Source organism: Mesoplodon bidens (assembly GCF_964165515.1).
Source record: "Mesoplodon bidens genome assembly, chromosome: 13".
In the NCBI taxonomy this organism is placed as follows: domain Eukaryota; kingdom Metazoa; phylum Chordata; class Mammalia; order Artiodactyla; family Ziphiidae; genus Mesoplodon; species Mesoplodon bidens.
The window spans coordinates 7032940-7046476 of record NC_138169.1 but is presented as its reverse complement, the minus strand read 5'-3'; the positions used below and the strand labels follow the sequence as shown (position 1 = coordinate 7046476).

Below are 13537 nucleotides of genomic sequence, written 5' to 3'. Positions count from 1 at the left end.
TTGAAAAGACACAGACCTCAAAGTACACAGTATGTGACGGCTGGCCAGAGAGTTTCAGAGAGGCCAACTGGATTTCCTGAGGCCACACAGCAAGTCAGAGTTTGCTCAGACGCCCTGATCCCCCAAGGAAAAGCGTTTCCTCCCATTCTCAGTCTGAAGGGAGCGTCCCTGGGCTGAGGTTGGGGCAGGAAACCACATGTCTCCCACTTCCTTCTCCCCAGACACCTTGTCTGGACTCCCGGCCCAGTGAGGAGTCCCTGATTCATGAGCCCAGCGCTTGTTCGCAAGGCAGAGGCTTAGCCTTAAAGCTGCCCCAAATCATCTTCCTCCAATTCAAAGAGGGTGGGGAAGAGGCACTAGAATTACCTCCACTGGGGCTGAGACTCTCAGCACTACCTTGGGACAAATCCCCCCCTCACACACTCTGATCCTCAGTTTCTTCATCTGTAAAATGAAGAGAATAATCCCTACCTCACAGAGTAAAATCGAGGTGGGGAAACCACCTCAGGTTAATAAACTAGAAGGAACCCTGGACTGGGGTTCAGGGTTCCTTTTTGCAAATTAGAACCCAGAGACTGGTGGTCAATAAGCTCAGTGACTGGAGGTCACATCCCCTTGGCTCTGGAGGGTTCTGGAGTGGGATGAAGAATGGGGCCCGGTATCACATCTTCTCGGGTAACACTGAAGGGCAGGGGCGCTTATTTCATTTCTGGAAAAGAATAATATTATGTAAGCACTTTAGATAGTATCCCGTTTAATTTTTATAAGGCGGGTCCTATTAGTATCACCATTTGATATGTGAGGAAATAAAGCACAGAGAGGTTAAATAACTTACTTAAGGTCACACGGCTATTAAGTGGTAAAGGTGGGATTGGAACTCACGTCTGACTCCAAAGAACTACTCTTCATCTCTGGGGGTGCACAGGCTGGGCAAAAGAGGGCCAGGGGCCTCCCTCCTTCCCTCACCCAGTCCGATCGTCTCTCGTCTATTCCCTGTATACACACGTGTGCACCTACAGCTGCCCGATGCTGAAGGACCCCTAGGTCCCAGCGGCCACGTTGCCGGGATGGGCAGACTGAGGCCACCGCCCACCTTCTGGTGCTTCCGCTCCTTCTCGATGCGGTCCATCCTCTCCAGGCGCAGTCGGTCCAGCTCGAGGCGCAGCTCGTCCAGCTCGGGCGCGACGTGGTGGCGGCTGACCAGTACCTCCAGGATCTCCAGGACACGCACGACCTTGGGCATGAGGCGCGCGATGGCCTCGCAGCCGTGCTGGTCGATGACCCGCTCGAACTCGTGGCCCACGAGCGACGCGATGTCGTACACGTCCATGACGGTCAGCTCCGCCACGTTCTTCTCCAGCGCCGACTCGGCCGCCAGCGCCGACCCCCGGTCCTCCTCCATGGCCCCCAGCCCGGCCTCTCCCCCACCCCGCAAACTAGTGCAACTCCCAAACTTGCCGCTGTCGAGGGCAGCGCCGGGCCGGGCCCACCTCTCGCCGCCGCCGCCGGCCCGCGCTTAGCTGGCCCTCGAGCGAGGGCGCACCGGGCGGGCGGCGGGCGTCGGCATGGGCGGAGGCGGCGGGCCGGGAGCCGGGGGTCAGCGCGCGGGGAGCGGGTCTCTGCACCCGGCTCGGCCCGGAGCCTGCTCCCCAGTGGGGGGAGGACGAGGAGAAGGAGGAGGAGGAGGCGAGGAAGGCGCGCGCGTGCGCAGGCCCGCGGCGCCTCCCAAGTTGGGAATCCGAGTTGGGCGCAATGGAGGCGCGGGGTCTGGCTGGAGAGCGGGCCCCGCTGTCCTCGGAAACAGTCCTCGCCGGCGGCTAGTCCCCACGCCCGGGGCCTGGCAAGGAAGGGCGGCCGTGGCTCCTCCGGGAAACTTTGGCGGCGGCGACGCCGGCTGATCAGACCCCCCCCGCGGGGATACCGCGCGCCCCGCCCCGATCCTGGCCTGGAGAGGGGCGCGCCCGGCTTCCGCCGCCCGAGGGCGCCCCGGGGTCCCCACGGACACCGCACCCTCACCCACCGGCTCCGCAGCCCCCCGCCCCCCCGCTCCACCCGCGGGACCTTCCTTCCCCGCCCCCCCCGCTCCAGCCGGCCCCCCCCGCGCCTCCGGACGCGCCGCCCCCTCCTCCAGTCCGGTCCTGGCTCCTCCTCTCCCACTCCCGCCCCGGCGGAGTCGAGACTATCCCAGAAGAGAAGGGGAGGAGGTGGTAGGGGTGCGGGTTGCTGGTCTCTCTGGACGATTCACAGTGTCGGGGGCGGCCCCCGCGCTGGAGAGAAATGGAGGGCTCAGGAGGTGGACTCCGGGCTGCGGCCCATCCTGGGGAGGAGTCGAGGACCCCACGGCTCGTAGACCCTCCAGGCCGACCTGGCGGCGCCGGACCCTGCGCTCCAGGAGAGGCGCCCGGGAGAGGGGCAGGAGGGTCGAAGGGTCCTCTGGCCCCTAAGCGGCCGGGCTACGCTGCCCGCCAGCCACGTCCATTAGCGGCTCCTTGTGACCTAAAAACCACTTCACAGAGGAGGTGAGGCCGGGATTTGGATTTCAGCTTTCTTGTCCCAAGCCCTCTGTCCTTCTGACCTGGCTAGATCCACCTGTCCATCAGACCACCCCTCCCCGCCCAGGCGAGCCTTCCCTGAACACCCCCCCACCCCACGCATGCGTAATTAGGCGCCCTCCTGTGCATCCCCACATCCGCCTCCTACTCCCATAAAACTGCTCTTTGCGTAGTTTTAGCCGTGGGTACACATACGCCTCCCCCCATCAGGCTGTTAGCTCCTTGAAGTCAGAAAAAAACCCTGAACGCCGTTGTAGCTGTAAAAACCCACCCCAACCTGACACGTTAATTAAAACTAAAAATTTTTAAGGTTTAAAATGCATCGAGCATTGGCTTTACATTTAGTTTAAAAATGCAGAGTGTTTATTATGGCCAGGCATTATTCTAGGTACTTTACAAATATTTCCACATTTACTGCACTACTTCTCAAAGTGTGGCCTGAAGACCACCAGGGTTCCCCAATACCCAAAGGGTCTCTGTGAGGTCCCTTTTGCCGGCTATATATCAGTGAGAGGCTAGATGTTCTTCATATACTGAAACACAGATCAGCATATCCTGACTGACTGAATATGCGGATGCAGATTTGAGGGTCCAGCTCTCTGACGATGAGCTAGACATTAAAGAGGTTTGCAAAAATGTGAGACAACGCCACTGTTCTTGGTACTTGTTTGTTTGTTTTGAAGCATGGTTATTTATTTATTTATTTTGCAGTACCCGGGCCTCTCACTGTTGTGGCCTCTCCCGTTGTGGAGCACAGGCTCCGGACGCGCAGGCTCAGCGGCCATGGCTCACGGGCCCAGCCGCTCCACGGCATGCGGGATCTTCCCGGACTGGGGCACAAACCCGTGTCCCCTGCATCGGCAGGCGGACTCACAACCACTGCGCCACCAGGGAAGCCCGGCATGGTTATTTTTTATTAAAAAATATTCATGTTAGGGACTTCCCTGGTGGTCCAGTGGCTAAGACTCCGTGCTCCCAACGCAGGGGGCCCGGGGTTCGATCCCTGGTCAGGGAACTAGATCCCGCATGCCGCAGCTAAGAGTTTGCATGCTGCAACTAAAGATCCTGCATGCCACAACTAAGACCTGGCACAGCCAAGTAAATAAATAAAAATAAATATTAAAAAGAGAATTCATGTTAACATGTCATGTGTCTATTTTAAATTAATTTTTAAAAAAACAGCTTAAATTTCTAGTTACAGTAGATATCAATAGATATAACATATCTAACAAAATCTCTTTAGGGTCTTCAATGGTTCTTGAGAGTGCCCTCGGAAAAAGGTTCCTGAGAGCAAAAAGTTTGAGAACTGCTGCCTTACAACATCCAAAGAAGTATTATTCTCCCTATTTTACAAAAGAGGAAACAGGCACAGAGAAGCCAAGTCACTCGCCCAAGGCCAGGCAAGCTGGTAAGTGCTGAAACCGGGGTCAGATCTGTGCACAGCAATCCAATAAAGTGGACCTAATGATTATCCCCACCCTAAATCAAGCACAGTGAGGAAGAGGGAGGGACATTAACTTCCTGTGGCTACTGTAACAACTTGCCATAAACTTGGTAACTTGAAACAACAGAAACATTCTCCGCCAGTTCTGGAGGCGGGAAATCTGAGATCAAGGTGCTGTCAGGGCCCTGCTCCCTCTGATGGCTCTAGAAGAGGATCCTTCCTGGCCTCTTCCAGCTGCCGGCTTCCTTAGCTCGTGGCAGTATCATTCCAATCTCTGCCTTTGTCTTCACGTGGCCTTCTCTGTATCTCTGTCTACTCCTCTGAATCTCTTATAAGAACTTATATCGTTGTAAGATATAAGTTATAACGATAAGAACTTATAACGATAAGAACTCTTATCGTTACATTTAGGACCTACCCACACAATCCAGAACGATCTTATCTCAAGATTCTTAATCATATCTGTACGGACACTTTGAAAAATAAGGTCACATTGACAGGTTCCAGGGATTAGGATGTGAACATAGCTTTTTTTTTGGGGGGGACGGTGTGTGTCTGGAGGGGTGGCACCATTCAACTCACCACAAGAGGTTAAGTAACTTGCTTAGGGTACCACAGCTGGGAGGGATGGAGCTGAACCCAGTGGGTGCCCATGGTGAACTAAGGGATAAATAATGAATGCCCAGATTGGGGCAACTTTACCCTCAAGATAGCAAAGATGTACTGAGAGTCTGCTGGGAGGGGACAAGGAAAGAGGAGCCACAGTGCCAGCCTGCAGCCTGAGCCCCGGGACCAGGGCAGGAAAGGGATGGGAGAATGGAAGGGATGGAAGTGACTTTAGGAAGGGAAAGAGGAGGCAAGGGTCCAAGGTGACCCCCCCCAAATGATGAGCCTGAGGGCTTAGGAGAATGCTTGCAATCTTAAAAAATGTAGGGAGAGGCAGTTGATCCTGATGCTTAAGCATCCAGACCTCTCTGCTTTGTAACCTTGGTCCAGTCACTGACTGGGTGTATCATAATCACACTTGAAAAAATTAATTTCTTCATATCAAATATCCAGTCTTCAAAATTTCAATTGTCTCATCAGTTTACTTCTTTAAAGTTTGTTTGTTTAACCCAAGATCCAAATAACATTCACATATTGCAATTGGTTGATATGTCCCTTAGTCTCTTTTAATCCTCCATCTCTTCTTTTTTTTTTTTCCTCCTTCCCTTGAAATCTATTAGTTGATGAAACAGGATTATTTGCCTTTTAGAGATTCTCAGTCTGGATTCTGATGATTTCACCACTGTGAAATTTCACCTTTAATATGTTCGTTCCCTATATTTTTTTAGACTGGCGTTGGATGGAGAGATTGATTTGATTTGAGTTCAGTTTATTTGGTGGTGATGCATGCATTTTTCTTTATTTTGGAGGGGTTCTGTTCTGTTTATTGAGCTATAGATCACATACAGTGACATTAACCCTTTAAAGTGTGCAATTCGGTAGTTTTTAGTACATTTACAAGGTTGTGCAAGCATCACCACTCTCTAATTTCACATTTTCATTAACTTCCCCATAAAACCCTGTACCCGTTAGCAGTCACCTTCCATTCCCCTCTGCCCCCAGCCCCTTGTGACCACGAATCTGCTTTCTGGGTCTACAGATTTGCCTCTTCTGAACATTTCATATAAATGGAATCATAGACTATGTGGCCTTTTGTGTCTGGCTTCTTCCACTTAGCATCATGTTTTTAAGGTTTATCTGTGTTGTGGCCTGTGTCAGTGCTTCATTCCTCTTTATGGCTGAATCATGTCCCGTTGTAAGGATGGACCACATTTTGTTTCTTCATCCACTGATGGACTTTTAGGTTGTTTCCACCTTCCCTGTTGTTTTGCCTGTTGTAAAAACAGTACTTTTCTTCAGATCACTTTGTAGGAGCATCTTCTCCTCACAGAACTCCTTGTTTCTGGGAGATGACACAGGCTCCAGAAGAGGGTAGGGAGGAAGTGGGAAAAGGGCTTTATCCAACCAGGGAGCTCACAACTATTGAGTGAGTACCTTCTGTGTGCCAGGTGGGGCAATCCTGCGACCACCAGGCTGCTTTCTCTCTATGCATCTGCCTATGCTGGACATTTCGAAAAAATGGAATCACACCATATGTGCAGGAATAAGAGAAGACCATAGACCATGTGTGTGAATCCCAGGTAGAAAATAGGCTCTGTTTGTGAGAGCCAGCATACTGGATTGGATGGGGCACATTGGGGAGCGGTGGGGAAAGAGGTTGAAGAGAGGATCAGAAATTGATTCTGGGGCCAAGTTCATATTTGATGCAGTAAGTATTGTTGAAGCTGGGTGATGGGTACATGGAACTTCATCATACTATTTTTCTTCCTTCTGTAATATTAGAAAATTTTCATTAGAAATTTAAAAAAATTAATATAGACTATGGACTTGAGTGAATGGCAAAATATTAGCTTTCCTTGGATGAGTTTTGTTTCAGCCATGGGTAAAAGAAGAGAGATTTGATGCCACCCACAGGAACAGAAGATCTGGAGGGTGGGGGGAGAAAGGATGAGTGGGTGCTGGGACCTCCCAGGGTTATAGGGACAGGAGGAAGAGCCAGTTGCATGGGCACGTGGCAGAGAGAAGCAGTGATTATGTGGAAGGAGAAGTTACTGCTTCCTGGAAAATCAGTGCCTGAGAAAGCACACTAGGACTTGAGAGGGAACTTTGGGGCACTAGAGTGTAGCTCCCCTGTGCTGTTGCCATAGACTATCTAATAGATTGAATGTCTGTGCCCCGCAAATTCATATGTTGAAAACCTAACCCCGCAATGTGATGATGTTAGGGGGAGGGGCCTCTGGGAGGTGATGAGGTCCTGAGGATGGAGCCCTCATGCATAGGATTAGTGCTCTTATAAAAGAAATGCCAGAAACTCCTCACCCCTCCCACCACGTGAAAAGACAGAGGTCTGTGAACCAGGAAGGGAGTTCTCACCAGACACCAGGTCTGCCAGTGCCTTGATCTTGGACTTCCAGCCTCCAGAACTGTGAGAAATCAATTTCTGTTGTTTATAAACCACCCAGTACATTTTTTTTACCTCCTTTTTAAAACAATTGAGGTATAGTTAACATACATTGTGTAAGTTTAAGGTATACAACGTGTTGATTTGATCCCTTTATGTATCGCAGTATGACTGCCACCGTAGCATTAGCTGACATCTGCATGTCTATGGTTTTTTGTTATAGCAGCCAAAGCTGACGAAAACAGACTAGTTTACGAGGACCCTTAGTTTTCAGGAGGCTGAGCAGGCTTCTGCTTTACTTACCCTGCCCCTTGGGCTCAATCCCAAGGGCTGACCACCTGAAATAGCCTCACACCCACTCTTCTACCCACGACAACCTTGACTTCCCACGGTTGCTAATCTAGATTATCCTTCCTCTTCCTTACTCCCCCCCTCCTCCTCCTTTAATTTGATAGACTTGAGATGGTCATGAACTGTTCTGATATCGTCATTACATCTTTAAACACCAGAATGTCACGCGAGACTCAGTTTGTTCTGCAGTGATTCTACTTAATGGTCAACTCCCGCCCCCCAACTCAAGGACATTATATGGAAGATAATAATGTCCCCAAACCCATCATGGTAAACCTTAGTAACAAGAGTCTTTAAAGTGCATTGGGCACGCTCTCTGAATGTCAATATCTGTTTCCACCTGAACAGAGATTACCTGTAAATACTGGGTCTGTGTAGATTTTCCATTACAGTGACATTAATTTGGTAGCACTTCTCCGCTTTGAGGGTCTCATCCACTTAAATGGTTGGGCTCTTAATTAAATAAAATGTTTAAAGAAAAATATTTAAAAAGTAAAAAAAGCACCCACTGCCTTTGTATGGGTTCCTTAAAAAGCTTATGAGTTAATGCTTTACTGCAGGGTATGATACCAGGGAAGCAAGAGTCAGGGAAGAGGGGAAGTGTGGCCGAAAAGGAGGGAGAGCAAATTCAAGGTGGAATATTACCGAAGTTGGTCCAGCTTTGCAGGAGCACTCAGCCGGATGCTTAATCTAATGGGAGGTCTCTGGGGAGAACGTGTGAAACCGGTGAATCTCAGAACTGTCCAATAGCACGGACAGGGGTATTGGGAGGGTATGTGGAGGGTGGGGGGAAGATGAGCGATTTCTCTGCCCGCTCCTTTATGTCTCTCATTAGCCCTCCCCTTGGGGCATGAACCTCCCCGCTTCTCTAGGCAGACCTCCCCTAGCTGGGTTGCTCCTGGGTGCTGAGGCAGCCGCAGCCTTTGCCCCTGTGGTCTTCTGAGCCCATCAGAACTTGTAGAGGCTGAGGTGACCCTGGCACTGCACAGGGTTCTGCCACCACAGGAACAGTGTGAGCTGTAGCTGATGCTGTTCATGCCGGGAGGAGAGGCAAGTATCCCAGGTAGAGGTGGGGGAGGGTACAGGCGGGACAAACGGCTCTGGGTCTGCCACACCCATAATCTGTCCATTTACAAAGTTATGGATGCAGTAGGCTTCCTCCCATCCCATTTCACTCCCAGGCAACTACTGTTGACAGTCTGATCCATGCGCTTCCTGATTTTTTCCTGAGAATATCTAAACACACATTTATTTTTTAAATGGAAGCATGACATACATATTAGTATGCAATTTGCTTTTGTCACTTCACATTACCCTGCAATTATCTTTCCAGCTCAGCATATATACATCTACCTCGTTCTTTTTTCTTTTTATATAGATAATCCTGCCTCATTCTTTTAAATGATTGTATAGTTTTCTGTTGTAAGGATGTACCGTAATTTACCTGATTATGTCTCCCTGGATAGACATTCACAGTATTTCCCTGTTTGGGCTATTTTAAACAACATTGTTGTGTAAGTCCAGGCAAGTTTTGGTTCTTTCAGTTTGATGGGAAATGAGTGGCTAAAATACGTACATCCTCATCTGCCCAGCACCTCCATTGCTGCCTATAGATTAGGCAGTAAGGGGGCTGCAGACCACAGCTCACCCTGCAGAGAGCCAGCCCCGGGCTATGTTGGTGCGGGCCGGGGGCCGGGGTGGGGGCTGGGGGAGCGGGTAGGGGGTCCCCCCCCTGCAGCCACGCATCTTTCTAAAGTGTAGACTGTAGTGTTAGGAACTACAGGATTTGGGCTTTGGTTGGGTGACTCCAGGGAGAGTTTAAGGATCTGGGAGTTTGCTCTAGAGTGGGTGCTGTCAGGAAGCAGGGACCATTCTAGGATCCGGGCTCTTAATAAATCTTATCTATACGGAGGACAGACTGGAGAGAAGCTAAGGCTATAATTGGTACAGAAGCAGCCGTCACTCACATTCGCCAAGAGAGGGATAGGTCTGGCATCTTGTGGCCTGGACCACGTTCCTGTTAAGTCTTGTTCCATCACCGTCCCGGAGCGACCTTGGCTGATGTTGCTGTTCTGTGAAATTGTTATCTCAACGGGAGAACAGCAAGGCCAGCTGATTGTGCCAGGTCAGCAAGTGTACGTCTGGTGCTGCTTCTCTCTTTCTCAAAGCTGTGAAGGTTGTTTGATATTCAAGGTGGAAGTAGGGTCTAGGAAAAAGCAAAACTTGACCCTGACCAGCTTCGGAACGTGATCAAATGTCAAAGGCACAACCTCTCCTGGATGCCTTTATGCCTGGACCTGGCTGTTTCTGGATACATCTTGGACAGATGAGAACTCTTCCCTGTTATTTTAAATAGCTTCATTGAGATATAGTTCATATGCCATAATATCCACACATTTAAAGGGTACAATTCAATGGCTTTAGTATGTTCACAGATAATGCGCAACCATCACTACTATCTAATCCCAGAACATTTTCTTTTCTTTTCTTTTCTTTTTTTTTATGGCTGAGTTGTACAGCTTGCAGGATCTTAAGTTCCCCGATCAGGGATCAAACCCAGGCCCCAGCAGTGAAAGCACTGAGTCCTAACCACTGGACCCCCAGGGAATTCCCATTTCTTCTGTTTTCATTGCTCCAAACAGAAGCCCCTACCAGGGGTGAAGGCAGGGAAGGGATAAGTTGGGAGATTGGGATTGACAGATACACACTACTATATATAAAATAGATAACTGGGAACTCCCTGGCAGTCCAGTGGTTAGGACTCTGTGTTTCCACTGCAGGGGGCATGGGTTCGATCCCTGGTTGGGGAACTAAGATCCCATACGCCGTGAGGTGTGGCAAAATAAAATAAAATAAAAAATAAGGAATAATGACCTACCGTATATCCCAGGGAACTCTACTCAATACTCTGTAATGGCCTATATGGGAAAACAATCTAAAAAAAGTGAATATACATATGTGAATAACTGATTCACTTTGCTGTACAGCAGAAACTAACACAATATTGTAAATCAACTATACTCCAATGAAAACTAAAAAAAAAAAAAAAAAATAGAAGCCCTGTTAGCAGTCACTTCATATTTCCTTCACCACAGACCGAGGAAACCACTAATTTACTCTCTGTCTCTATGGATTTGCCTATTTTGGACATTTCATGTAAATAAAATCATACAATGCATAGCCTTTTGTGACTGGCTTCTTTCACTTAGCTTAATGTCTTCAAGGACAATCCTTGTAGCAGCAATCAGTGTTCTATTCCTTTTTATGGCTGATAATGTTCCATCAGAGGGATAGACTACATTTTGTTTATCCATTCATCTATCAATGAACTTCTGGGGTCAATGGGCTTTCCCTGTTGTTTGCTGGTGGTAAAAACAGTACTTTCCTTCTGGAAGCTCAAGACACTTTGTAGGAACCTTTACCTCCTCATAGAACTCCTTGTTTCTCAGAGATGAACCAGGCTCCAGAAGAGAGTGGGAAAGAAAAGGGAAAAGGTCTGGAATTCCCTGGCGGCCCAGTGGTTAAGGCTCCACGCTTCCACTGCAGGGGGCATGGCTTCAATCCCTGGTCGGGGAACTAAGATCCCACACGCTGCGAGGTGCGACCAAAAATTTTAAAAAAAGGAAAAAAGAAGAGGGAAAATGGCTTTATCGAGCCAAGAAGCTCACAGCCATTCTGTGTGCCAGTCCCACCTGCAAAGATAAAGTGCAGTCCAAAGTGCAAAGATAAATTAGGACAGGAGACACTGCCCTCAAGGAGTTCGTAGTCCAGTGAGTAGAGAGGGTACATCTGTTGTTTTGCCTGTCAGGATACATCCTATTTTTCGGATTTTCCTTGGGGGAACCACCCTTCTCTTGCTCTCTGGTTCCCAGGAAGGAGAAACCAGGGCCTGACCAATCCAACCTGTGGGGCTAGTGGTTCACTCAGGGGTGGGCATTGACTTCAGACAGTCCAATGAGATTCCATCACACTTTTATTGGACCTCTTGAAAAAGGCAAATTTTTGTTTTGGTTCGTTGTTTTTTCCTATTGGGTTGCTGAGAAAATAGGCTGGAAGCCTGGGGCTGTTGGTGGCCATTTTGCCATGATCTGGGGAGAGCCAGTATGGGTAAGAAGTCAACAGGGAGGAAAGCAGGACTAAGAGACAGGAGAGTAAACCACATCCTGGGATGTGATTTGAGCAGCTGGATCAAGCTGTGCCTTATTTTTTGCTACCTCTAGGCTTTTCAGCTATATGAACCAATAATTTTTAAGAACTAATAAAAAAATTAATTGTGGCAATGGTTGCACAACTCTGTGACTATAACTAAAACCATTGAATTGCACACTTTAAAATGGGTGAATTATATGGTATATAAATTATATCTGAATAATAAAAAAATAAAATAACACAAGGTAAGGACTATGATAGGTCCATTCACAGGATTGAAACCCAAAGTAACAACAGGTCAGTCTGTGGAAAGGAAAAGGCAAGCAGCCTTCCTGAGGAAATATTACTCCATTTTACAGGTGAGGAACTAAAGACCCTCTCAGAAAGGAACTGAGTATGAGCATTTGAGTGAGTGACAGGGCTAAGAATTAAAGGGATTAGTACTTTCTAGCCCATGACCTAGTCTCTGAAAACATAGTCTCTACTTATGCGCTGTCAAAATTTCTAAGCCATGCCACCAATTAATTGACCTAAATTATTTTAAAGCATTTATAACATCGAGCCTGCTCACACAAACATCTGCAAACAGACATGGAGGAAGTCTTTGTAGCTGTAATGTCTCTTGTTTTGGATTTCCAGAGTTTGTTAAAACTCTTCCACAACTCAAACTGGCTTAAGCAAAAAAGTTATATAAATAAGAGATCCAGCATGTGGACTTCAAGCACAGCTGGATCCAGGGGCTCAGCTACGTCATCTGACTTCTGCTATTCTCTGCCCCTCAGCTCCAGGTTTGCACCATGTTGATGTCACTCTTGTGCAGGCTTTCGACACATGGTGGCAAAGGTGGCATTCAGGACCTCTAGGATTACATCCTACCTGTTCAATGACCTCAGAAAATTCAGTGGATTTCCATTGCATATCATTAGCTCAGCTTGGGACACATGCCCACCCCTGGACCAATCACTGTACTTAGGGACATGGATGTTGCTGATTGGTGAGGCTTAGCACCAGAGGCTGGGGGCAGTCCATCTGAGTGGCATGGGATAAGATAGGAGGGAGGAGAATCCTCTTACAGAGGGGAGAATGGATGTTGAGCAGACAAAGTAAAAATCAATATTTAGTTTGGGACCAGGAAGCTGATAGTACTTGCTCACACTGTAGAAAAATAGCCATCTGACAAAGTTGATATTAAAAACTTTCTTTTTAATACTTCAATTTCACCTTCATGACCTGGACTATCCTTTTCTTTTCACTTAATTATCCAAATCTTCAAGTATTGTTCCTCCCTCTTCACTAATGTCCTCACCAGTGGCTCCTAGGATCAAGAATGGCCCCCTTCTGACACTTCCCTGGCAGTCCAGTGGTTAAGACTCTGCTTCCAATGCAGGGGGTGCAGGTTCAATCCCTGGTTGGGGAGCTGGGATCCCACATGCTGCGTGGCATGACCATGAAAAAAAAATGAAAAGAATGGCTCCCTTCTGTTCTGTAGCATTTTCTACTTGGATTACCTCCTTCAGCCTGTAATTAATTACTTCCACATATTGTTCCCTGTGTGTATGCAGAACCCATCACAGGGGCCCAGGGTCATGTGACGCAGCCTTCACATTCAGCCACAGACTCACAATTAGACTTTTCATTTGTACAGAAGCTAATTTGCCATTGTGTTTACCATTCAGGACAGGAGTTTGTATCAGTCAGAAAATAGAACACACTTGAGGTCTTTCCAACAGAAAGTTTTAATGTAGGAAACCGGTTAAACAGATGCATAAGTTATCTACTGCTGTGTAACAAGTTGCCCCAAAATTAAGTGGCTTAAAACAACAATAATCATTATCTTTCTTTTTTAAAAAATAAATTAATTTATTTTATTTATTTATTTTTGGCTGTGTTGGGTCTTTGTTGCTGCATGCGGGCTTTCTCTAGTTGCGGTGAGCAGAGGCTACTTTTCGTTGTAGTGGACGGGCTTCTCATTGTGGTGGCTTCTCTTGTTGCCGAGCACCGGCTCTAGGCACGTGGGCTTCAGTACTTGTGGCT

General features: G+C 48.1%; 1 protein-coding gene across 2 annotated transcripts in view; it reads right to left on the bottom strand.

Annotated features, from left to right (window-relative positions):
* Positions 1 to 2014, bottom strand: part of RILPL1 (Rab interacting lysosomal protein like 1) — a 40039-nt gene extending 38025 nt beyond the window's left edge. The window contains exon 1 of one of the 2 annotated variants that reach the window (XM_081252374.1): positions 1094 to 2014. In XM_081252374.1, coding sequence (XP_081108500.1) covers positions 1094 to 1402 — 309 coding nt within the window. In that variant the 5' untranslated portion in view covers positions 1403 to 2014. The remainder of the gene's footprint in view (positions 1 to 1093) is intronic. The other variant, XM_081252373.1, reaches the window with a different exon arrangement.
* Positions 2015 to 13537: the final 11523 nt, after the last annotated feature.